Source organism: Melanotaenia boesemani, chromosome 11 (genome assembly GCF_017639745.1).
Source record: "Melanotaenia boesemani isolate fMelBoe1 chromosome 11, fMelBoe1.pri, whole genome shotgun sequence".
Taxonomy (NCBI): Eukaryota; Metazoa; Chordata; class Actinopteri; order Atheriniformes; family Melanotaeniidae; genus Melanotaenia; species Melanotaenia boesemani.
Window position 1 is genome coordinate 4,576,614 of NC_055692.1, and position 25,723 is coordinate 4,602,336.

At 41.4% G+C, this 25,723-nt stretch overlaps 1 protein-coding gene across 1 annotated transcript in view; it reads right to left on the bottom strand.

Moving 5' to 3' along the window:
- Positions 1-7,943: 7,943 nt before the first annotated feature.
- The window catches only part of prkg2 (protein kinase cGMP-dependent 2), a 35,996-nt gene continuing 18,216 nt past the window's right edge, over positions 7,944-25,723 (bottom strand). Inside the window, 13 exon segments of the mRNA XM_041998337.1 lie at positions 7,944-8,591; positions 10,126-10,192; positions 10,475-10,537; positions 10,719-10,841; positions 11,022-11,185; positions 12,212-12,353; positions 12,568-12,657; positions 14,243-14,379; positions 15,295-15,445; positions 15,626-15,724; positions 15,888-15,956; positions 17,522-17,616; positions 24,709-24,786. Coding sequence (XP_041854271.1) covers positions 8,496-8,591; positions 10,126-10,192; positions 10,475-10,537; positions 10,719-10,841; positions 11,022-11,185; positions 12,212-12,353; positions 12,568-12,657; positions 14,243-14,379; positions 15,295-15,445; positions 15,626-15,724; positions 15,888-15,956; positions 17,522-17,616; positions 24,709-24,786 — 1,374 coding nt within the window. The 3' untranslated portion in view covers positions 7,944-8,495.

Genomic DNA, 25,723 nt, shown 5'->3' on the forward strand with positions numbered 1-25,723 from the left:
ATCAATTCAATGACCAAAAAGTCAGTAGCATCGATCCAAATTAAAAATATGCCAATATCCAGGTTTGGTGTGTAACTATGATGAGGTCAGTAAAACATTGAAAATGAATCAACTTTTTACTTAATTTATTTTAACTAAGTAAATAGGAGGAAGGTTTACACTATCTTCTGCTTCAGTGTCTACAGACAGAAATGTATTCTTTCAGTTTTATTTACATGATGTGAACACTTTAAAGCTCCAAATCCAGAATGTGCTTCAGTCTATTTTCTGGACAAAGAACAGATTGTTTTTCAGTTAAATATCTGAGGGTGTTTAGGAAGAAAATTCTATTTTAATATTTAAGATGCTTTCTTGAATGGAGGTGATTGCTGGCTCCTGAATCGATTTATCAACTGAATCGATAAAATATCGTATTGGGATCAAAATCAGTCGTGTGACCATTGAGGAAGCTGCACTGTTTGCCATCTGAACTTCATCATTTGGTTTAAAATGGAAGAAATAAATTAAAAAATAAATCCTTTTTCAAAGAAAAAAACACAAAACCAAAACTGATGAGCTGATGTGTCTTTGTAGGACTTTGTAGCAAATCCTAAAACACGGTAGTAGAGTCGAATCGGTCGGAGTGTGCTGTTTGTTCACATATACGTTTAGAACAGGCGCACCTGGAAGCACAGGTAACATGTTGTAACATTGAGTTGTGTGTTGTTGTCACATTTCATTAAAGCCAATATTTATTCAGAGCAATTAGACTTTAATATCACTGCAAACTTGTTTTTTTTCTCTATAGATTTGAACATTGTTCTGTATATAGCTCACTGTTGAAAACTCTCTGGAGTAGAAGTGCCTCACAGACGGACGGATTTCTGCTTTTTGGTTTGGTCTCTTGTTAGCTCTAAAGCAAGAAGCTAAGATTTTTTTATAGTACAAATCTAATAGCCGACAAAAAGTGACATATTCTTGTGATAAGTATGATGGAATTATCCAGAAATATATTTCAAATAATTCACTATTTTGATATTGCAGAGTCATTTATTTTGTGTCTGTCTAAAAGCAGATTGTTTAACTTTATATATTTTGTACTGACATGTTTTTGAGTTGTTCCTCTTCATCTTGTGCCAATACACTCGTTAGAGATGCATGCAACAGAACGGAGTCGCCTCCTTTGGTTGTGCAGACCTGATGACTGCTGACAATGCAGGTCCGGATTAAGAAACACAACATTTTTAACAGGTTTTAAAAAAGTTGACTCATTCTCATTGCTCCATCTTATCTTGTAAATGTTAACTGGAGGTAAAAAAATGCTTGTACAATAAGCTTCATGAAATATATTTGTATATGGAAAAGACCTTTAACATGCATCTATTTATTGTCTGTATGTCGCTTATCTTGTTGAGGCGTGATCTGGGAAAGGGAGACGGAAGCTCCGGCATGCCGATGGTCTTTATATCTGTGATGGACAGTTGTCACTACTGATGTGAAAGAAAGTGTGATGGATTGTTTAAGGTCTCCCTTCTCTGAGTTCTGACCCTCCTTCCAAAGCATTCAAAGAAATGAATAAAAGTATGCAAGACTCACACCTGTCAACGGTTTTTTATATATACGTATGAGTTTAGTGAAATATGAACCAAACTACTCAAAATCTATTTGCTCTACTTGTACCATTCTGAGGAAAAGAAAGTCTGTACCAAAACATAGAATTGTTTTTCTTTTATACACAGTGACAGTATTTACAGGACTAAACTAAAAAGTAACTGTTGTAAAAAATAAATTCTAAAATTTTAATAGTATTCTGCTGGTCCACCTTGCTAGGATCGGGTCGGACCCTCTTTTATCTTCAAAAACCCTTCATTCTTGGTGTCATAGATTCAACAAGGTGTTGGAAACTTTCCTCAGAGGTTTGTCTCCATATTGACATGACAGCATCACACAGTTGCTGCATCCATGATGAGAATCTCCCGTTCCACCACATCCCAAAGCTGCTCTACTGGACTGAGATCTGGTGACTGTGGAGGCAGTTGGAGTCCAGTGAACTCATCGTCATGTTCTAGAAAGCAGGTGGAGATGATCTGAGCTTTGTGACATGGAGCATTATCCTGCTGGAAGTAGCATCAGAAGATGCTCCACTGTGGTCATAAAGGGATGGACATGGTCAGCAACAATACTCAGGTAGGCTGTGCTGGTTAAACCAGGTCAAGAAAATATCCTCCACACCATTAAACCACCAGTAGCCTGAACCGTTGATCCAAGGCAGGATGGATTCATGTTTTCATGATGTTTCCAGCAGATTCTGAGTCTAGCATCTGAATGTGGAGCTGAAATGGAGACTCATCAGACCAGCAACGTTTCTCCATCTTCTATTGTTCAGTCTGTCTGGCACAAAAACAATGACATATTCAGTCACTTAAATCCTCTTTCTTCCTCACTCTAATGCTCAGTTTGAACTTCAGCAAGTTGTCTTCACCACGTCTACGTGACTAAATGTGTTGAGATGCTGCCGTGTGATTGGCTGATTGGCTGGTTAACAAGCAGTTGAACAGGTGGATCTGATCAAGTGATAAGTCAGGGTATGTTGCTAGCTTAGTGGAATGCATGATGGTTCAAATTCCACTTTACAGTTATTAATTTCTTTTTTTTTTTCCTTTTGTAAATGATTCAACTTTGCTTATGCAAATATTTTCTCAAGCATTCAGTAATTTAACGGCCTGTCAGTAATCATTGCATTTTAAGAAAACTACAAACTGACCATCTTCATTTTTCCTTCGAGGGTGCAGATGATACAAACACCTCAGGTTTCAAGAGTAAAGGTAATGTATTCATTTCCACCGTGCAACAGCACGCTCCCAAAGCATCAACAGCACTGTACCGTAATTTAATTTAACAGGCTATTACTGTATCATATGTACAGTCTGGTAGTCGGGTAACAGCAGTTTTACAGCATGATGCCATTTATTTTTAAAAGTTGTTAAATCCATTTAATTTATTTGTCTCTTTTATATTTTTTAAAGAAGCTTAAAAAATATTATAATATGTGTATGTATTGTATAGGTTCTCCAATGAATAATAATAATGGATTAAATTTATTTAGCTCTTTACAGTGAACATAACTGCACTCTATGCACAAACGTTATTATCACTCCCTGCTGTTACTAAAACCAGCATCTCCTCAGCTGCAGAGCACCATTTTACATACAAACGTCTGTGTTAAAACAGGGATTTTTATTAGTTCTTTAACCACTAAAACCATAGTGTCAGAAAGTAAGTGTGTGGGAAAAAAAACTTTCCCAACTAAAGCTTCAGTTATTCTATAAAACATGATGTTTGAGTGTAGAATGTAAAGAATGTAAAGTATTTAATTTCAGTGCAGCAGCCTGACGGTGCTCTAAATGCAACACGAGTACGCTTCGTCTATGCTGCACCCAAGTGTTCGGCCATACCTCGTTTCTTTTTATTATTGCCAGGAAAAGAGAGAATAGGTGCAGCGATTTACTGAAAAGGGTGCAAAAATGAGTAAAAATACAGTAAATAAGGCAGAAACATTTTGTATAGTTGTAAGAAGAGGTACTACTTGGTTCACTGGAACTGAACTTCAAAACGAAGGAGCTCTGCTGCTACACGAGAACATTTGGAGATGCTGCTCACACGCTGCTCCAACCATTGGAGATTAATGAGGAGGTAGTGGAGCAGGTGGAACATTTTAAATACCTGGGCATTAAGGTCAACAGCAGCAGCCTCTTCAAAAAGGCTCAACAGCACCGCTTCCTGCTGAGAAAGCTGCGGCTTTTAATAGAAGAGGGAAGGTTTTAACAGTTGTTTACAAATCACTCATAGTCAGTCTTGATCTACAACACTTCATCCTGGTACACTTTTCTCTCTGTTAAAGACAAATCTAAGCTGTGGAAAGTCATCGAACATGCTGCTAAAATAACAGGAACCACTTAAACTTCACTGACAGACCTCCATCCACAGGCAGTTAAACATGAAGCCAACACCATCAGAAAAGACTCCTCACACCCACTCCACAGTTCATTTCAGCTCCTTCCATCTGGCCATTGTTACAAAGGACCATTAGCAAGAACAAACATAGTAAAGAAATCCTTCATTCCAGCTGCAATCAACATTTTAAATAAGTCTAAAACTGGGATTTTGTAGCTTTATTGGTATGTCTTTTTGTTTCTTTAAAGATCTTTTAACTTGTGTGTTTTTATTCTGTGAGCCGGTCCATCGAAGACAAATTCCCATTGCTCTGCAATGGACAATAAAGTTTTTCTAAGTCCATGTCAGAGTCTGAACCCTCTAGACAAGTTTTCAGGAAAAGTTCTCCAGGCTTCTTGAAGGACTTTCCTGATCTCTCTGGATGTTTCTGGCCTTTGTTCTGTTCTCTGTCCAGACATTGCCTTAATAATGTTGAGGTCTGGGCTCTGGGGAGGATCCATTCTTCATCAGATCTGTTGCCACAGATTTTCAGTCCAGTTCTTGTGTCATGTGACATACCTCAGCCCTTTCTCCCTGTTTCCCCTGCTTATGAATGGCTTCTTGACAGTCATCCTTCCATTTCTGAGGAGGCTTCTGCCAACGTAGATAAATTAACTGGAGGTCCAGATCATTACTGAAGAATACTTTAACATGTGAATAGGGCAGCTGACGAACCCCTCCACCTTCTTAACTGCAGTTTATTCATATTTCCACCCATTTCCTTCCACCCCCCGTCCTTGCCGTTTCTTAGGAACATCAGAGGTAGTTTTCTTGTCCAGTTCCCTCAGATTTAAGGTCTGGACAGCCAGGTTGTAAACTCTAAATTACTGCATAATTTAAAGCTCCCCTATCATTGCAACACATAGAAATGTTTACTTGCTGGTGGCTATCCTGGTTGGAACAAATAGGAGGTTCTGTACAGACTTAAAAATGTAAAAAATGGTGACAAATAATGCAGATTTAGAAGCAGCTGTGTGACTCATTTCAAGACAACGAAACAGTGTTTGATTCAGCTGCAGGCAAAACAAAACATCTGTCTGCTGAACGGATGTGGGTTTAGATGTGAGGATGAAGTTGGAAAAGGTAAAACTTTAGTTTGATTGACAGGTAAAATCAACAGGCTGCTGCATCTTTGCCACGGTGGTAAGAAATGGAAATAAAAATGCCCAGATTAGAGAACATGGTTTTAATTGTCTGCACAAAAACTTTAATACATTTTCAGTAAAAGGTTATACTCAGAAATCAGTAACTTTTCAGGAGTTTCAGGTACTTCCACACACACCGAACATACAGGACACACACATTCAACAGTCAACGCACAAATTTACTGTATGTGTGATATTTACAAAGTCACTCAGTTTTTAAGGTTTACATAAAGAAAAACAGGCTTGGACTCAACAAACTGTGTATTTACGACAGTTGTGCTTTGTTCAGTATACACACCCAAACACACACACACACACACACACACACACACACACACACGCACACACACACACACACACACACACACACACTCATACACGATACAGCCAAATTACTGTAAAGCTCACATATTTAAAAACGGAAGATAAATATCTAAGCTCTTAAAGCTTCCCTCACAGTAAACCCTGTAGGTTTCTCTCAGTTTGACCTCACTGCTCCTCCTCACATCATCAACACCTCAGACTGAGCACAACTCTCTTTAAGAGGCTGGAAGCCACAGAGTTGACTCAGCTTCAAAAAGGTAAATATTTCCTCAGCTCAGGCACCTTGCCACGAGATGCTCGCACTTTATAATTTCAGAGGAGGTGTTTGTGTTGTCATATGTGTCAGTGGAGGGGCTGTGGGGATAATACTGCTGGAACAACAGACTCTTAATGCTTCTCAGCAACGAAGCACAGGAGTGTTGGTGCTGGATGCCATCAAAGCAGCTGCAGGTTACTTCTCTGCAGCGTCATCTCAGCACATATCTCCACCACGCCTTCGTGCTGCAGCCAAAAACAAGCTGCACATTTAATCATTAATTCCTTCAGCGGTAAGAAATAAAGACTTTGCAGCTGCACTGCTGATTTCTTCACAAACCACATCTGGAGCCAACATGAGCCTGAAAGTGTCTGAAATCAGCATGATGAAGAATTTGTAAAAGACTAATATACAATTTGATTAAAGAATGCAAAACAGTATGAAGACAAACAATACTCATCCAATTTAAGATTTACTCCTCCCCCCTTCCAACGCAGAGATGAAGCTTTTTGTTCATGGCCTACGTTTAATTTCTGTTCCCGATTAACTAGCCCGCAGGCTTATTTAGCAAAACAAAAGCTGTAATCAATAAAAGCTTTGAAACTGCAGCAAAGAAAAAGCTTCTAATGTTACATCCTGAAACGGTCTGACTTTGGAAGATTGTGCTGTTTTCTTTGGTTTCTTATATGAGAATGAGGGAAAGAACTCAAAGCACATTTAGAACTGAAGATGATCATTTCTAAACCAAAGAGGAATAAGCAGTCAAATCTTTGTGATCTAACACTGTGACTCAGATTTTGTCAGACAACACTATGAAAGGGATCTCTTCAGAAATCTTGTTCTAAAACCTCACAGTGTTTGAGTAGTTGTAAGGTGAGAGTAGAGGGAGCTGTCTAGGAAAGAGTGGCGTTTAGAGAGAGCCTTTCTGATATCAAACATGGGTATTTGTGTGAAGCTTATGACTACCCGCTGAAGAGTAAGACATATTAAAGTTGTTTCTAACTGAATGAAAAATGGATATAAACACTCTTTTTTGAACACTGTGCTTTACAGACCTTTTGTTTGCAGGGAACATATTAAAATGATTGATTGTCGGTGGGATAGACTGAGAAACTGTAGATTAAAAGTAATGCAACAACAGAAACCTGCTGCAGATGGACTGGAGATCCTTTTATTAGTTGAAGTTCCATCTTCCCCTGATGCTGATTCTCCTCTTGCTGACTTAGATAAGAATTTATACTTTAATACAAGTAAAGCTAGGGGAAAAAGAAAAACAACAACTCCGCCCATTTGGATCCCTGCTGGCCTTTCAAAGTCTGGTGGTGATGAACGAGCATCATTGTCATAATTAGCTTAATTGGCTCCACCTGATAAAATGAGGATATAATGCATAACTTGTAAGATCTGCAGGTTGATTATCAACATTTTCTCCAACCTTAAATCCAAACGTTGAAACATTTTTGGAAGTAACACCCTGATTTCTTGAAATTTGTGTTCAACCTCTTTGAACTGGGTTGCGATGCCAGTGGGGGCTTGTCTGGGATCACACAAGGTGTCGGATGAGGTGAGGGGGGTTGGGGATATGGGTTTGGAGGTATGGAACGGGCTGGTGATCTGCTGCTCCGGGTCCCCTGGGGCCCGCGCTCCCTGGCAGGGGGGGAGCTCTGGCTGCAGCCTTTCTCTGCCTCCTGTCTGGATGCATGGCCGTTCCTACGGGGGGCTGTCTCGGTTCTGGTCTCTGTGGTGGCTGCTGGTTGTCCAGGGCTTAGGTCCCTCTCGGTCTGCCTCTGATCCTTGGAGGGGGCGCAGTTGCATTTGCATGATCGCTCAGCACAACTCACTCCTAATGCTTAGTCACACACTTACATACACACCCACACTCCTACACACAGACACACACATGCAGACACACACCTACACATATATACTAGTTGCTGCTGTGTTTGTTGCTGTTCGTGGTTTTTATAGTTTTTCTTGTACATGGGGCCCTATAGATGGTCTGCTGTGTTCTCTTAGAAGCCTTTAGGATGTTTACTGGTTCTTTCCAGGTGTAGCAGCTGTTTGGTTTCCCGGTTTAACTTTGACTGCAGTTGTTGTGGTTTGTTTTTTTACTTTTTGTTTTGTTCTCCCGTTTTTTATCTTTTCTGTTACTATTTCTCCTCTGCCCACCTTTTTCCTTCTGTTTCTCTGGTCCGGTCCAGCATTTATAAGCAAAAACATATTTTAAAATAATAATAAAAAATAACATTTGAGATTCAAGGGGAGCCCCATATCTAAAAGGCTCCTCTTGGCAGAGTAAATTAGTTAAACACAATACGGTAGGCAGACCATCATTCTGCTGACATGATGCAGGACAGGACAGGTTATAGGTCCAAGCTGGTTTAACTTTGTATAACTATAATGCAGCGAGAAGTATTGGACTAAGTTATTTCCCATCCACTGTTCACATTGAGTATATGAGTGAAAACCTCAATAGCTTTATCCTCTTGAGGTTAGCTTCAATGCTAACAAACCATTTTACTGTACTACTCTCTGCAAGCCATTGTATTTTTTTAGTGAGAGTATCAGTCAGATTTATCAACCGTAAGGGCACTGGTGGTTACTTAACCTGTAGTTTAACTTCACAGTCAAACTCAAAGGAGGATTATCCCACATATGTTTAATTGTTGGCTTGTTAACTGTACAGTAAGTCCCCCCATTGGCCTCACCTTTAGCCAACTGTCATATACAGTCACCTGAAAACCCACTTTGCCCAATGAGGTTTTGTCATCAACATAGAAATGTTGGGAGAGTTACATTCAGAAGTCCATGTCCCAACCAGACAGCTCTTCAGGAGGACTGTCCTCATCTGGAGGGTAGTTGTCAAAGTAACTGTGATCTGTAGGTCCTGTGAGCTGTTGAGGGGGAAAAGAAGAAAAAGTTAGCACTTAATTTTTTAACATACTACCTAAACTCCTGAGACTGAGTCTTAAATTTGTTTAAAACAGGTGCCATAGGATCGGCCACTTTATCAGGTCCACCTTGCTAGTACCAGGTTGGCCCCTTTTTTGCCTTCAGAGCTGCCTTAAATCTTGATGTCAGAGCTTTGACAAGGTGTAGGAAACATTCCTTAGGAATTTTGCCTCATATTGACATGATGGCTTCACACAGTTGTTGCAGATTTGTTGGCTGTATCCATGATGAGAATCTCCCGTTCCCGTTCCACCACATCCTAAAGGGATGATCTGAGCTTTGTGACTTGGTGCATTATCCTGCTGGAAGTAGCCACTGGAAGATGCTCCACTGTGGTCATAAAGGAATGGACATGGTCAGTAACAAGGCTCAGGTAGGCTGTGCTGGTTAAACCAGGCCACGTTGGTACTAAGAGGCCCAAAGTTAGCCAAGAAATTTTCCGTATATCGGGGTGCCCAAGTCCAATCCTTGAGATCTACTATCCTGCATCTTTTAGATGAATCACTTCTCCAAAACACCTGAATAAAATGGCTGAATTCCCTCATCCACATGTCGTTCAGCTCTGCAGAGGCCTGGTAATGAGCCATTCATTTGATTCAGGTGTGTTGGAGATGGGATACATCTAAAATTTCAGAATAATAGATCTTGAGAACTGGACTTGGGCACCCCTGGCCTATATGATTACACCACCAGCAGCCTGGAGCATTGATCCAGGCAGAATGGATCCATATTTTCACGATGTTTCCACCCAGTTCTGAGCCTAGCATCTGAATGTGGAGCTGAAATGGAGACTCATCAGACCAGCAACGTTTCTCCATCTTCTATTGTCCAGTGTTGGTGAGTGTGTGTGAATTGTAGCCTCAGTTTCCTGTTCTTAGCTGACAGGAGGCTCCTGGTGTGGTCTTCTGCTGCTGTAGCCCATCTGCTTCAAAGTTGGATGTGGTGTGTGTTCAGAGATGCTGTTCTGGTTGGAACCAGTGATTATTTGACTTCCTGTTGCCTTTCTATTATCTCCAACCAGTCTGCCCATTCTCCTCTGTCCAGACAACTGCTGCTCACTGGATATTTTCTCTTCTTCAGACCATTCTCTGGAAACCCTAGTGATGGTTGTGTGTGAAAATCCCAGTAGATCAGCTGTTTCTGAGATAGACCACTTAAATCCTCTTTCTTCCAAGACCAACAACCATGTCACGTTCAAAGTCCCGTAAATCTCCTTTCTTCCTCATTCTGATGCTCAGTTTGAACTTCAGCAAGTCGTCTTCACCATGTTTATATGATTAGATGTGTTGAGTTACAGCCGTGTGATTGGCTGTTTAGCTAGTTGTGTTAACAAGTGGTTGAACAGGTGGACCTAATCAAGTGTACACACACATTACATACACAATATCATTTCTGCTATGTATTTAATGTGTGTCTGTGCCTTTCTATGCTTATGGATTTCAGATTTTATAAGATTGAACAGACATCTGTGCTTACCTCTCTTTTCAGTGGAGATGTTAACGTCCTTGCCTTCAGCCCCTCCCAGTTGAAGCCATTAAACCACCTTCAGACACAGCACAGGCCCCATAAGATAAACATGTCCATAAGCAAATCTATTCATTTGCAAGCTGTAATTCAGTAGCTTCCTTTATCTCTGTTGGCCTTCAGGTTGTCAATAATCCTAAAGTAAAACGAGTTTACTGCAAATCAAATGTAATAAGTCTTGGATGTTTTTGCAGCATCCCGCTGTTCTTGTGCTCAGTGATTATCTAATTTCCTGGTCATAAAGTGTAGAGCACATCCATAATGTTCAATCAGCGCTCATTTCCACATCTAATCTTCTTACCTGTGCTTCTTGATGTCGGTTATTCCATTTTTGAGATTGCCCAGTCGCTCTGACGGATTCTTCCTGTAATATAATTCAGTATTTAGATACTTTATGTCGGGTACATATCTGCCATTCAGTTGCACTTTTGAAGTGCTGGGTGAAAACATGAAGCTTCAAAGCATCATCAGATCCTTTTCTGGGTACTTAAAATGAGAGATTTGCCTCCTAGTTCTTGAAAGTCGCCCTGTTCATGATTGTCTACCTGCACAGCTTGCGTATGAGGTCCTCAGGCCTCCTGGTGACCTTCTTTGGGAAGTCCATCTTCTCTATGCCTTTTAAGATGAACGTGTATGTCATCATTTGGTCACTTCCTGAGAATGGAGGACTGTGGGTTAACAAGACACAAGCATTTAATGTTTTTCTGTCTCTGAGGAAGTGTTCAGCAAGCAGTAATTATAGCAAATCAGTTGCTAGATTGAAGTGATAAGACCTAGCATAATTATGAATCAGTGAAGTCCTTCAAAGACTCTCTGCAGATTAGAAGCAGAAGACCACATGCACTGACCTGCCAGTAAGAAGCTCGAACACCAGGATGCCCAGGGACCAAAAGTCCACGCTAAAGTTGTGGCCTTTGTTGAGGATGATCTCTGGAGCTACGTACTCCGGTGTGCCACAGAACGTCCAAGTCTTCTGGCCACATCTTATCTTCTTAGCAAAACCAAAGTCAACCTGGGAAAGCAGGGTTCATGGTCACCTCTAAATCAGCCTTTTTAAAAGTTTTCCCAGAAATACATCTAAACTTATTTCAGAATTGCTTCAGACTTATAGGTGCTTTTGAGGCACAAATAAAATGTACATAAATCTGAAAGAGAAATTTTAGCCTTGAGATGTCAAAGGTAAAAACATCTTTAAAAAAACAAACAAAAAAAAAAAAGCAGCATAGCTTCACCTCGGCTTAGGACGTCCCATCACTATACCTGACCCTCTTTAGGGGAATGAATTGATTGTTGAGTGAGCCAGTTAACTGGTCTATGAATCATTCTAGCAGAAAAAAAATCTCCAGTCATGTCAGTACATAGCACATAACTTTAAACAATTTTAAATTGGATCTTTCCAAAATTTGGATCTTTCTTATCACAAAGGCACATTATTTCTTCCCATTTCTTTAGCTGCATCTCTGAAAAATGCCAAAGACAACACAATTTATTCTGCAGCAACAAGGTGGTTCTCAGAGAGATCTTAGCTCAGCTGCATGCAATGTCTTTAAAAAGGGGAAAAAAAGAAACTGGAGGACAAAAGAAGTGTTGGGCTTAAAAACAAGCTATATACAGCAGATGAACAGGGTCTGAAAGTGCTGTCCTGAAAAATCGGAACAATTCCAGCAAAGACCTGAATCAGGACCTGAAAGATGCGGCTGGACCTTCAGCTGATTCATCTACTTTTGGCCAAAGCTTAGATGCTTTTCTTAAGGAATAAAAACAGGTAGAAAACAGCACTGGAGGTAAACAACCAGTGGCAACAAGGTGTGATGGAGGGATGGACCTGATTTCAACATTACTGAAGCAGTGTGAGATCATCTGGACAGCTTTGGAAAGTCCTTCAAGAATCCTGGAGAACTTTTTATTGAAATATTCCAATAAACTACTGCACCTCCCGTTCCTGGAAATATATAAAGCAAGGACGGATGGCTCAAGACTTTTTTTCCCTTCTTCTTTCCGTAACCTTTGCCCCTCCTTCTGCTGGCAGCACACTCACCAGTTTGATGAATCCCTCTGCATCCAGCATGAGATTCTCAGGCTTCAAATCTCTGTAGAGCACACCTTTACGATGAAGGTACTCGAAGGCTTCTGTCACACAGCCAACACAGAATTTGGCAGTGGGCTCATCGAAGCTCCCCCTAAAGGAGCAAAACAAACTGTTGACTGGCAAACAGCAACAGATCCTTCGTTGAGCTGCATGCACAGAGGATAAAGCATCTGTTGCATCTGAAACTTTAGTCCAAGTCTGATTCCGCTCATAGTAATGACGTGATAAAACACAACTACCCATTAACATTGGTGTAATGATGTTTAAAAAAAATCTAAAAGTGGTGTCTCTTCGCCTCTCCATACCTGTCTCTGAGCAAACTCCAGATTTCTCCACCCAAACAGGCCTCCAGCAGCATGTACACATATTTGTTATCCTTGAAGGTGCGATACAGTCTGCAGAGGAGATGCACAGGTTAAGGTTCAAAATACAAGTCAGACTGTCGTCTAAATACAACAATGGCTGGTCTGGAGCTTGCACTATGAAGCAGGATTAGTGGCTCATCAAGGTAATTTCAGGTTCGACTCGGGATTGCGGCCGTCACGAATGGTTGGTTCACATTTTACAAGGTTGCATCACCATGGCAACTTAGGCTGGAGATCTAACCTGCTTCACTCCAGAGTAATAAAACCTGGCCTGACTGACTGAGACCATAACGAGTGTTGTAGAAACCCTGGACATGTTTAACCTGCTTAGTAGTACTCAGACCTCTGGTGTACGCAAAGCGTGAAATAAACACAACGTTGCTGTTCAGTTCATCGTTCAGTTGGACGTTGGAAAGATAACAGGAAAAGGATGCCTGCAAACAGCAGTAACGTCTGGTCATAGCATGACAGCATGTATCCTTCGTACAAAGAACCAAAAGCCAAGCAGAACAAAAATGAGCTGCTGACTGGCCTCCATTGTTGTTTGCAGAGTTGGATTTGTTGTTGTCGCACTTGTATGATGCCACGCTAGACATTTGATCTGAACCCCACATGCCCAGTGGCAGTCCAACTTGCAGTGGGAACGCTCGCCTGAACTGGCTGGACCATTTTAAAACCATTTAAAACAGCCGGTACGGTTCGGTTGAAACCGTACCAGCCTGGATCGAACTGCTCAGTACCTGAGTATTGTTGCTGACCATGTCCATCCCTTTATGACCACAGTGGAGCATCTTCTGATGCTACTTCCAGCAGGATAATGCACCATGTCACAAAGCTCAAAAATCTTTGGGATGTGATGAAACGGGAGATTCTCGTCATGGGTGTGCAGCTGAAAAATCTGCAGCTACTGTGTGATGATGTTGTGTCAATATGGAGCAAAATCTCTAAGGAATGTTTCCAACACCTTGTTGAATCTATGGCACCAAGAATTAAGGCAGTTCTGAAGGAAAAAAGGGGGCAAAACTAGCAGGATGGACCTGTTAAGTGGCTGGTGAGGATATATTAAGGCATTACTTTAGAGATAGTTTGTGTGCTTTTGCAGCAATAGTCATTTATAAATGGGTCAGAACAGATTTATAGTCTCGCTGAAAAGCATTTAAAACTGCAGTGGATGTCACTCTCCACCACACTGTAGCTGTACATTAAATCTCTGATTTCTTTACATCAGAGCTGAAAAGAGATTATAAATAAAACAAGAACATATGGTGTGTAAAGATGACCTAAGCAGGAAGCAGCGTTTCAGAAGGTGAAGAATGGCTTTAATATCTGAATCTGTTCCAGTGGACACTGGAATTGAATAATCATAATCACACAAAAGGCAAAGAAAATCTGCTGTTGCAATATTTCATGAAAAGTAACTGCATTTTTTTATGGGACACTTTAATATCTGCTGCCATTATACCTCCACGGAGGAGATGGAACCTGCTTAGGGCCTCGCTGTGCTCTCATCAAAAACTAATAAGTGCTGCACTGTTTTCACAAACAAATAGAGCAAAGATTCAGCAAGTAGGATAAAGAATGGAAATCTGTTTGAAGGTAAACCAGGGGGACTGACTTGACAACGAAAGGTGAGCGTGCCTCGGCGAGGATCCTCCTCTCTGAGTGGATGTGCTCTTCCTGCCTGTTCTCCACAACGTGCTGCTTCTTGATGATCTTCAGTGCGAACGTGATGTCTTCGCCCCTCACTTGCACCTACAGATGGATTTTACAGGTTGACACATGACAGGAAAGCACCCCTCTCCTCACTGGAAGGATTCAGCAGGTTTAGTTTGCTCATATGATTCTAGATGATCATATAAATTTATTATCAGTGCAAATTATTTTCTGCACTATGCAAAATTGCAAAGTTTGCCAAAGATCTAACAGCTTGAGACAGACAAATCAGAGAGAAACCAACTGTTATTATTGCTAAATTCCTAAAAACTCTGAGGCTGAGAATATACTTGGTTTGTATCATCTGGTTCATGTTGTCAACCTGCTCCATTGTGATCTTAATTGTTTGCTTGTGTATTACGTTTGGTACTGGAGGATTCAGCTAGGGGGTGCACTAGAGATCTCAGACCGGGTAGAGCTGTAGAATTTGTAGGGAGTAAACAACACAATAACGACAGCAGTAGTATCATAGATGGTAAAAACCAAGCATGCCATGTCTCGTCTTTAAAACCTTCCACCATTTTTACTGCTGTCCACTCCGTGGCCTTACATCTGGTCGAATTGGTCTCGACACTGCAGCTAGTGGTTACTTGCATATTGCAGCTTTAAATAGCTCATTTCTGATTATCTGCACAAACCAGGTTTCAAACCAGTACAAAATATGTGAGGAAGCCATGATAAACACGCGTATGTGTAATTAAAACAAGTATAATGTCGGCTTAAGCTGACAACACTGATGTTCTTGCTTTCATCAAACCACAGAACACTTTTCTGGATTATTCAACAGAACAGTCACAACAAGATGTTGACAAATAAAAATATAAAACACTGCATCAGGATAATGAGAAAGCTGGAAATCTAAATTAGAATAATAGAATTAAGAAGTTTTGCATGACATGCTGCTTTAATTCATGTTGTCAGAATGAACATAACTAGCAATGCTTCAGGGCTTACCAGCTCCACGCGTCCAAAACCACCAACCCCAAGAGTAGCAATGACTTCCAGGTGATTGAAGGGTCTGGACGACGAGAACGCAGACACCATGTCCTTCAGCTGCATATAGTCAGGAGACAGTGGTTGACTCTGGTGACGAGACAATGACTTCCTGAATGGACACAGACAGAAAGCAGTGAGAGACATGTAATTCCAAATATGACAACACTGCTATCTAAATTTTACCCCTTTAAGAATATACACCTCAAATTTTTAACTATTTACTGTTTGCTAAAAAAAAAATGTAGTTCATGTTCATATATGGTCATTGTCCCGAGAGTCGGACATTTACTTGGCATGTCTCTTCTTATCATCACGATCGAGTGTCGCCACGTAGCCTTGGAGGTGCTTCTGCAGCTCATTGAAGTTACCCACCGTCTGATCAAATGTTCTGCAAGAACAACGGCACATTAACGTGGAACAGCTGGAATGTAGGCTGCGGATGCATCCCACTACCCCCACCAACAGACCAACCAGATCATTTCATTACCAAATGACACTCCTGCACATTTCTTCAGTGTGATAATGAAAGGGGCAAAACTTTGTGGACTCACTCTCTGTCGATGATGAGGCACTCCACCCCGTTCTCATCTGCAACAATATTGGCTGACCGGACATCGTCACTTAAAAACACATGTACAGCACAAATATGAGCATGAACACAGAAGACTTTTTTATTTTCAATGCATCCATTTAAAAGCCCCCAAAACACTTCAAGATGAAAGAAAAGTGATTTACTGAATGTTCAGGGGCAGCACTTAGAGGGGGGACCAGGGGGGCCACCTCTGAAATCTGATTGGATCCCCCATGTGCCACTTCTGGTGATAGACCGGTCACTGGAGGAGGACAGAAATGTCTTTCCAGACATGCATGGATCACCTGCAGTGTTGGGCATGTTACTTTATAAGGGTAATGAATTATAATTACTTGTCATTTCTCCCAAAAATATATTGACAGAGTTTTTTGGGAAAGTAATATTCTGTTCAGGAAATCTCTGAAATGGAATAAGGAAAAAGTGATCAGATTTTGGGGGGTATGTGGATTACCACCTAAATCCAGGAATTTTTTAAAGGATTTTTACAGGTGCAGGGCAGGTACAAACATCTGGGAACATCTGTAAACCCTTTGCCTGTTAAAACAAAAGGTTGCTAAACCGTAACATTATTGGATTTTATAATGTCAATCCTCATAGATTTTTCTTTGGTTTTCTTAGTTTCCTTTAAATATGCCAAAAAGTTCTATTCTATTCTATTCTATTCTACTGTCATTTAGCAGACGCTTTTATCCAAAGCGACTAACATTTGAGAGTAAGACCAACACAAGCATGAATTCAAAGAAGATGGGACGTTATAATTAAGTGACAGTCAGACTGCTTTGAGTTGTGCAAAAAGTTGTGCTGTGCTTGGCGGCCATAGATATAATTGTTCCACAGACAACAAGAGGTCGTTCTTTGAGCTACCAAAAAGACACAAAAGCCCAGAAAGATGGGAAAACTGACATAGGTTTGCATTTGAGTGAGGAGCACTCGCTTAATCATTCATTTCCTTCTTACTGTATGGCCCCACTGATTAAGTCTTGCCCACCCTCTGGCCACCCCATGTATAAAGTCTAGCTCTGCCACTGTGCATATATATACTGTTCCAGTATAGATGTCAACAGATTCAAGTCTAGCAGCGTTTCTTTAAAGACCCACTCCAATGTTTTTTATTTAAAATGTTCTCAGCTGTCTTTAAATTGTGATTATGAAGTTTTTGGCAAAAATCACAAAACCTGTGCCTTTTTCCAGGACTCTGCTTCGGCACAGAACAAGCGGCAACCTCCCGTGGTGAAATGTGAAGCCTATGTGGAAGTGCAAAAAATTGCAGTTCACCCCTCATCCGCTAGGGGCTGGCTCCAAAACAGAGTCAATCCCCACAGACTTCCATTATAAAAAGATCAACTTCACAGCAGAAATGTTTAAAGCATGGTACAAAAAAAAAGGTTTCATAGGTCAAGTTTACCTTCATGACAACTGCGGGGTGAATTTTCCCAGATGAATATGTGAACAACAACATGTGAAAAACGTGATTTTCACTGGAGTGGGTCTTTAAAGCTGGTAGCACGTCTCTTTCTTCATGTGCTTATCTTTTGTAGCAACTTTAACGAATTGGTCAATGACAGTTTCTTATTTTAGTTTTTTTTTTTTTACCTTATGAGTGCTTTTTCTCCGAAGTAGTCCCCCTTCTGCAGCGTATTGATGATCTGCGGCAGCTTGTTGGCCTCAGTGGTTTGGGTCACCTTCACCTGCACAACATGGTTTTCTTAACCTTCAAACCACTTTTCATGTCTCTCTTTCAGTTTTTACAGCTGTTTTTCATTTTCTCTATATATTTTACATTCATTATAAAAACTTAGTCTCTTAAGCCTTAAAAAAATGGCATTCTTAATTACAATAATTTGAACATGATGGAATGTGTGCAACTTAAGTGGCACTGATGCCCTTTGTGTTGTCTTGACATGTTGTCCAAATACACACGTTAATTGGAAGCGGGTTTTATCAGGACTCTGTTCTGCTCCTCATTCTTCTAACAGCTACCTACCAGAGAAGCAGCTTTCAACATAACTCTCCAGCAGCCTGGATGTTGTGAAACTTCTCTGTAATTTGCGAGGCTTTAAAAACCAGTGGCCCACCCCGGTCGAGGTCAAACAGCCCACTTGTGGCAGCGTCCCCGTTTAAGAAAGCCACAATGACATCACAGCCATAATGGCCTGAGTGTGTTTTAGCTAAGTGTCCCTTTTGACCTCAGTGACCCTCACTTCCCCTGTTTTTCCTGGTGGCAGGCCTTCTGAGTTTATTCCCTCCCTGGTCAGGGGGTAGAATTGGGGGATGGGGGAGCCATTTCCTGTATTAGCCCCCTTCCTCCTAAACAACATGTCTCTCTCTCTGGTTTGGTTTGCTTTGGGTTTAGGAGTTGCTGTCTCACATCAGTTCATAATGGCATTTTGAAAGTCCCCTGTGGACAACGGTGGCCCCTCTACATCTGCCTTGGCTCCCTGGTGTCAGGTTACTGACTTATTTGACTAACAGACAGGCCTCCCACACTCTGATAATGCTTAGACAACATAGTGTGCTGGAGGTGTTAGAAAATAACTGGTTGTGTTAGTCTTTTAACCATCTTTTGGCCATCAGCACTGATAACCTAAGTTTACAAAATGGGGTCAGATACACAACATTCACATTTAGGTTTTGTTTGCAGCAAGACAAACTGTTGAAGTAATTCTTGTGCTTTAAGTTTGTATTTAATCCAGTGATCAACAGTGTGTTTCTTTCAAAGCCTTAAGAGCTTAAGAGCAACTTTCCTGCAGGTTTCTAGATGTAGTGTTAATTTTATCAGCCATTTTTAAATTTAGTCTCAGTTTTAGTCCAGTTTCAATCGCGCTTATTAGTTTTTATCACATTTAGTCAACCTCATCCCGTTTTTATTTAGTCAAGTTTTAAGTCAACTATAAGTCGAGCATTTTAGTCTTTATTTTACCCCAAGAAAACAATTTTATTTGTATAGTTTTAGTCAACAAAAACTGTCAACATTTTAGTCTAGTTTTAGTCAGGACAATCATTTTTACCCCCCTTTTACTTTATTTGTCAGCAGATAATATTGAACATTGTTAGTAGTATATTACATTGTTACTTAGTAGTTAGTAAAACATTGTTAAATGTAGTTTAATATTGTTAAATTACATTTAACAATCCATTTATAACTCATACTTAAAACATAACGATCCTATTTTATGCAGAAATTATTGCATGCATTTTTATGTTTACAGGCATTTATTTATATTAATATTGATGCCAATTCAGATCAGGTCCTTGTGATGGTAACCTGAAGACAAACAGAACAGCATTTTATGTCACCAAATCTAAGTTGGCATAAATTCAACTTCACGCACAATTCTATCAACAAGTGGCTATGGTTGCTACATGCTAAGAAGCTATTGTAAGTTAGCCACCCACACACAAAATCACCAAGCGGCTGCAGTGGAGAGCTGTGTGCTGCGTGAGGACCAAGCCTCTTCTGAGTGCTTCTGGATGGGGGAGGGGTCTGCGCTGCACTGACTCCACATTGAAAAGAGTAAACTACTTTCATTCATGTCAGTCTTCAAGAGTCTCCAGTACTACCAGAAAAAGTCGCTAGATTTGTTGCTAGTTGCTTTTGTGAAAAAAAAGTCACTAGATGGGTCTGAAAACTCGCTAAGTTGGCAACACTGAGGGGGTGTGTCACTGAGTGTGTGGCGGAAGAGCAGAGGAGGAGGAGGCGGAGGAGAGAGAATTTGACAAAATCATATCATACAATAATATAATATAATTTTCTTCTCGTCTTTGTTCATAAACTGAAATGTCCATAGATTTTAGTGCAGTTTTTATTTAGTGAACTACATTTTCGTCTCATCTTTATTAGTCCATGAAAATGCATTCTGATTTAGTTCCAGTTCTTGTTTATTAATGGGGATTTTATTCTCGTTTAGTCTAGTTTTTGTCCAGTGAAAAATGTGCGTTGACGAAAATATTTTCGTTTAGTTTTCGTTAACGAAATTAACACTATCTAGATGTTTCCCTGCTCCAACACACCTGATTCAAATTAAATGGATCTTGATACCTTGTGAAGTTCTACACAAGCCTTTTAAAGGAACACTGTGTATGAATTATTGCCAACTAATTTTGGAATCATGTATCACATTCTATAGTGCACTCAAGCGCCTCACTTTCTCAAACATGTTTTGCATCAAAAGTAGCCGCCGTGTCTCAAAAAGCCTCAACAACTGCAATGAAAGCATGTCATCTGGTAGGTCATGGAGGTTCATTCAGGTGTAGAGGTTCATGATTTCATAGATATTGCAAACTGCATCCCAACTGTCAGATATGGTTCCTCTGTGTTTAGAAGTAAGAACAGTTCTCACAGGGTAACAGAGCTGTACAAGGAAACTGGCCTCGACACAACAGTGGCTTTTTGTTCCAGTAAAACCAGCTTACCAGTACCCCCCACAGGAGTCCCCGGGGGACACGGTCGAATGCCTTCTCCAAGTCCACAAAGCACATGTAGATTGGTTGGACAAACTCCCATGCCCCCTCAAAGACCCTGAAGAGAGTGTAGAGCTGGTCCACTGTTCCACGACCAGGACGAAAACCCCACTGCTCCTCTTCAATCCAAGGTTCGACTATCCAATGGACCCTCCTCTCAAGCACCCCTGAATAGACCTTACCGAGGAGGCTGAGGAGTATGATTCCCCTGTAGTTGGAGCACACCCTCCGGTCCCCCTTTTTGAAGAGGGGGACCACCACCCCAGTCTGCCAGTCCAGGGGAACTGTCCCTGATGTCCACACGATGCTGCAGAGGCGTGTCAGCCAAGACAGCCCTACAGCATCCAGAGCCTTAAAGGTCCCATATTATACACTTTATTCCCAATCTGAGACCATTCATTAATATCTAAATGAAATATTTCCGCCATGGTATGGACAAATCGACCCTCAGTTTGAGTGCAGCGGCTTCTCTTCACCTCCCTCTTTTTAGCAGCTTCAGAAATGTGCCATTTATGGTGGGCGGAACCCTGGTGGAGCAGCTCAGCTGTTGGCTCCGCCCATCGCATCGCCCGTCATGAGGTGATTGACAGGTTAATATATTTTCAAGCTATCAGACTAATAAGGCCGAAACGATAAAATAACTGCCAGCTCTTACCTCTCCAGCTGTGTCACGGACAGTTGGTATTGAACCTGGCTTCAGCTTCAAACGGTTGGCGAAGCCTGCTTTCCATGCCCCCATGTTGTGGAAACAGTCCTCTTTGAAATGCTGGCCACAGACATGCAAAACCTTTGGAAGTTTTCCGGGTACATTTCCTCCAAAAATAAAATTAATCCACTCAGTCCTCGTGGGTTCAGTGGATGGAAGTAAAAAAACGTTTTCGTGTTCATTTATGCAGCCACAAACAGAACAGTGCTTCTGTCGCTTAGCCATGTCCGCTAACGAGGGTTGCCGAAGAGGGAAAAACACTGGGCGCTAGGTGATTTTTAGAGGGCGGGCTTTGAGAGCCGGTAGACGGGTCCATCGCTCTGTGGGGAGTGGTTATTGTCCCTTATGACGTCATAACGTACACGCTTTCAAAAAAGCTCATTTCAGCGCTTACTTCCCTAGAGGTGGAGCAGGGGGGAGAGAGAGCGCCTGAAAGAGTTTCACACTTACGGGTCTCCTACACATGCGGGGGGACCAGTATGACTGTTCCAAAACCATTAAAAAGTGAATTTTGCATAATATGGGACCTTTAAGGAACTCTGGGCAGACCTCATCCACCCCCCGGGGCCTTGCCACCGAGGAGCTTTTTAACCACCTCAGCGACCTCAGCCCCAGAGATAGGAGAGCCAGCACCAGTTACCCCAGACTCTGATTCCTCATCGGAAGACGTGTTGGTGGGATTGAGAAGGTCTTCGAAGTATTCCTTCCACCGGCTTACAACGTCCCGAGTCAAGGTCAGCAGCCTACCATCCTCACTGTACACAGTGTTGACGGAGCACTGCTTCCCCTCCTGAGCCGCCGGATGGTGGACCAGAATCTCCTCAAAGCCATCCGGAAGTCATTATCCATGGCCTCTCCAAACTCCTCCCATGCCTGAGTTTTTGCCTTAGGTCAGGGGTTACCGCCACAACAGGCACCGACGACCTTACGGCCACAGCTGCAGCTGGCCGCCTCGATAATGGCCCATTCGGACTTAATGTCCCCCGCCTCACTTGGGACATGGTTAAAGCTCTGCCGGAGATGGGAGTTGAAACTCTTTCTGACAGGGAACTCTGCCAGACGTTCCCAGCAGACCCTCACAACACGCTTGGGTCTGCCAGGCCTGACCGGCATCCTTCCCCACCATCTGAGCCAACTCACCACCAGGTGGTGATCAGTTGACAGCTCCGCCCCTCTCTCTTCACCTGAGTGTCCAGAACATGCGGCCACAAGTCCGATGACACGACTACAAAGTCTATCATCAAACTGCGGCTTAGAGTGTCCTGGTGCCAAGTGCACATGTGGACACTCTTCTGTCTGAACAAGGTGTTCGTTATGGATAGTCCATGACGAGCACAGCTCACACTGCACCCGACCCCCTATGGCCCCTCCTGCAGGTGGTGAGCCCACGGGAGGACCTGTGGAATCAATGTTTAGAAAACATATTTCTTTTTGCTAGTTTGCAGATGACCTCCAGATCTATTTACTCATTAAATCATACTGTAAAAATCCAATGCAGCCCTTACTGAACTGTCTAAATGACCTTAAAACCTTGCTGAAATTAATTTTTTTTATATATCAATGAAGGTAGAACTAAATCAATTTGGTTTGGAAGGCCAGAGCCGCTTTGCAGTGGCATCCTTAGCCCTTTGGCTCCGTAAAATCGCTCTGTTTAGAGGAATCTGGGTATGACTTTACCGCTCGTTTAATTTGGATAAGCAGATCAGTGCAGCTGTTAAAGCCAACTCTTTCCAGCTTGGAGTGATTACCAAGGTGAAGCTTAAGCTCCCGTTCATAGACCTGGAGTTAGTCATGCTTTTATCATTAACTTTTATGACTGGATTGCTGCAATGCACTGTATGTTGCTCTGAGTATAGTTTATAGTTCACAATTCTGCTGTTTGTCTTTTATATTCAGATGCAGAAATCTTTATGAATCCAAAACGGTTTTAAACCTTCTAATGTTCAAATGAGTGCATGATCTGCTTGTTACACATAAAGCACCATAAGGTTAAGGTTAAGGTTAACAAGTGTTATGCGTGCCTCTGTCAGCACGGGTGTTCACCTTGTGTGTGTGATTATTAACTTTTTTCTGTTCAGTGATTGGCTGGAATGGACTCCTGTAGGGGTATAAAGCCAAGAGGAGGCAGTGTCCTAGCTGCCACCACCAACACTGCTGCAACTCTGTTAGACTTCTTTGCTTTTGAGTTGGGAGTACCGGTCCTGTTTTTAGTTTTGGTTTCTTATAGGTTAGTTTGGTACTTTAGGTTCTGGGAGAAGCACAGATCCTGCGGCACATTGTGTGGCTGGTTTGCAGTCTTCTCCCATCTTTTGGCTCTCTTCTCCCTTGTTGGTTTTGGTTGCATTAAAAATATCTTTTAAATGTTGCTGCTTGGTGTTGGTCTCTTATATGTTACGCTTCATTTCTTTTGAGTCTTGTTTCATTTAGGGACCATGACACAAAACACGGTCTTGGTGTTTATTACCTTGTCAGGTGGACATTTTTAGTGACTGTTTAGGATTTTGGTCAACTTCTGTTGTTTGTTTTTCTTTGTTAATGGTCTGTATACATATATGTGTGTGTGTGTGTGTGTGTGTGTGTGTGTGTGTGTGTGTGTGTGTGTGTGTGTGTGTGTGTGTGTGTGTGTGTGTGTGTGTGTGTGTGTAGACTTGAGGTGAACACCAGAAGAATAAAGCCGTGTCCTGCAGAACTCCTGCGTAAGAAGAGAAGCTTTTACCTCATAGACTGAAACATCCTGATCAGTAAAACAGAGACATCACACAGTATTATCTAACCAAATCACCCGAGGATTTATTCTGTTGGAGAGCAGGATTATGCTCCATCTTTGGCCATAATGGATTTTTATTGCAGCAGGCTTAACATATCTGAGCAGCTTGTGTGAAACATATTTTCATTATTGATAAAGTTAAGCTAACTCTTCACATAGAAACCTTTTTTTTTCCTTATAGCATATAATTTGGAGATAGATTTTATTTAAAATCAGTAACATACATGTAGGGGTCCCATTAAAAAGCTCATAACCTAAAAAATATTTACACTTAAACGACCGACAGAGAGACAACAGGAGAATATTTACACTCCATCTTTGCACAGAAATACATGCAGATGTCAGGAAATAGTTTCCTATATCATAATTAGTCTGTTTTGATTCATCAGTCATACTTGTAACTTACATATAGGCTTAATGAACTTTCTGCAAACCTCCTTAAACCTTAAAATAAGACTAATTTTCCATATATGGCTGAAATGTTGAGCTGAAAAACAAAAACACAAAAAAACAAAACAGGACAGAAAAAAGTTCTGATAAAGAGAGAAAGAATTGTGTTACTTAGTGGAGTCATGCACGATATTGAAGTTCAGATCTCAGACAACACGCTGACATTAATAAAACCAAAAAAGAATATTGATTTGTGTACTCATATTGAACCTGAAGCCATAATATGCCTCAGAAATGATAAGGAGTACATTCTGCTTGTTCAGCTGTGATGGGCATAAAGTTCTTGGTTGTGCACATTTACTGTAAGACTTACTGTTGGTTTCAGATATAAGGCAGTTAAAGTCAGAGTGATGTTATTCATATTTAACGTGAGCTGAATCCTGTTTGGAACCTTACCTTTCCCTGTGCGATAATGTAGAAGGTGCTGCCCTCTTCTCCCTCCCGGATGACATACTCTCCTTTGTCATAATATTCCTGAGAACAAGAATAGAATTGTTAAGGACAACAGTCAGAACCAAAACATTACTTGGGTTTAGCCATCAGCCCATTCGACCTGATTCCTCTTAGCCACTACAGGATGACAGCTGCTGCTCAGTCAAAGCTCCTCAGATAGCTGATCTGGAGAGCAATTAAGAGACCCATGGGATAAATGAAATGTGAAACATCAAACAAGACTAAAAGTTAAAGAACATGGTTTTAATGTCTGCTTTGGGAATATTTTATTAGAATTTGATAGTGGTCAGTTTGGTCTCCATTAGAATTAATCTCTGTTGAAGTGAGCGGCACAAAAAACCCACAAAAATCCATAAAAACAACATTTTAAAACTGTATGAAGCAGAGCCTGAGAAGAAGCGACATCATCCGGCGTGGTCTTCTGCTGCTGTTGCCCATCTGCTTCAGGGCTGGACGTGTTGTGTGTTCAGAGATGCTGTTCTGCAGACCTTGGTTGGAACCAGTGCTTAATTGACTTCCTGTTGTCTTTCTATCATCTCCAACCAGTCTGCCCATTCTCCTCTGACCTCTGACATCAACAAGACTTTCTGGTCCAGACAACTGCTGCTCGCTGGATATTTTCTCTTCTTCAGACCATCTCTGTAAACCCTGGAGATGGTTATGTTTGAAAATCCCAGTAGAGCAGCAGTTTCTGAGATACTCAGACCACCTAAATCCTCTTTCTTCCTCATTCTGATGGCCAGTTTGAACGTCAACAAGTTGTCTTGACCAGTTTTACATGACTAAATGCACTGGACTGCTGCCATGTGATTGGCTGATTAGATACAATCTCTTGTGATTCACCAGAAGTGCGTAATGGTGTATTTCTCTACAGATGAACCATTATACTGTTTGTCCAGGAGGAGTTATGAGAAGTTTCAGATTAATGTTGGGTGTAGGTGTGAGGACTGTCTAAATG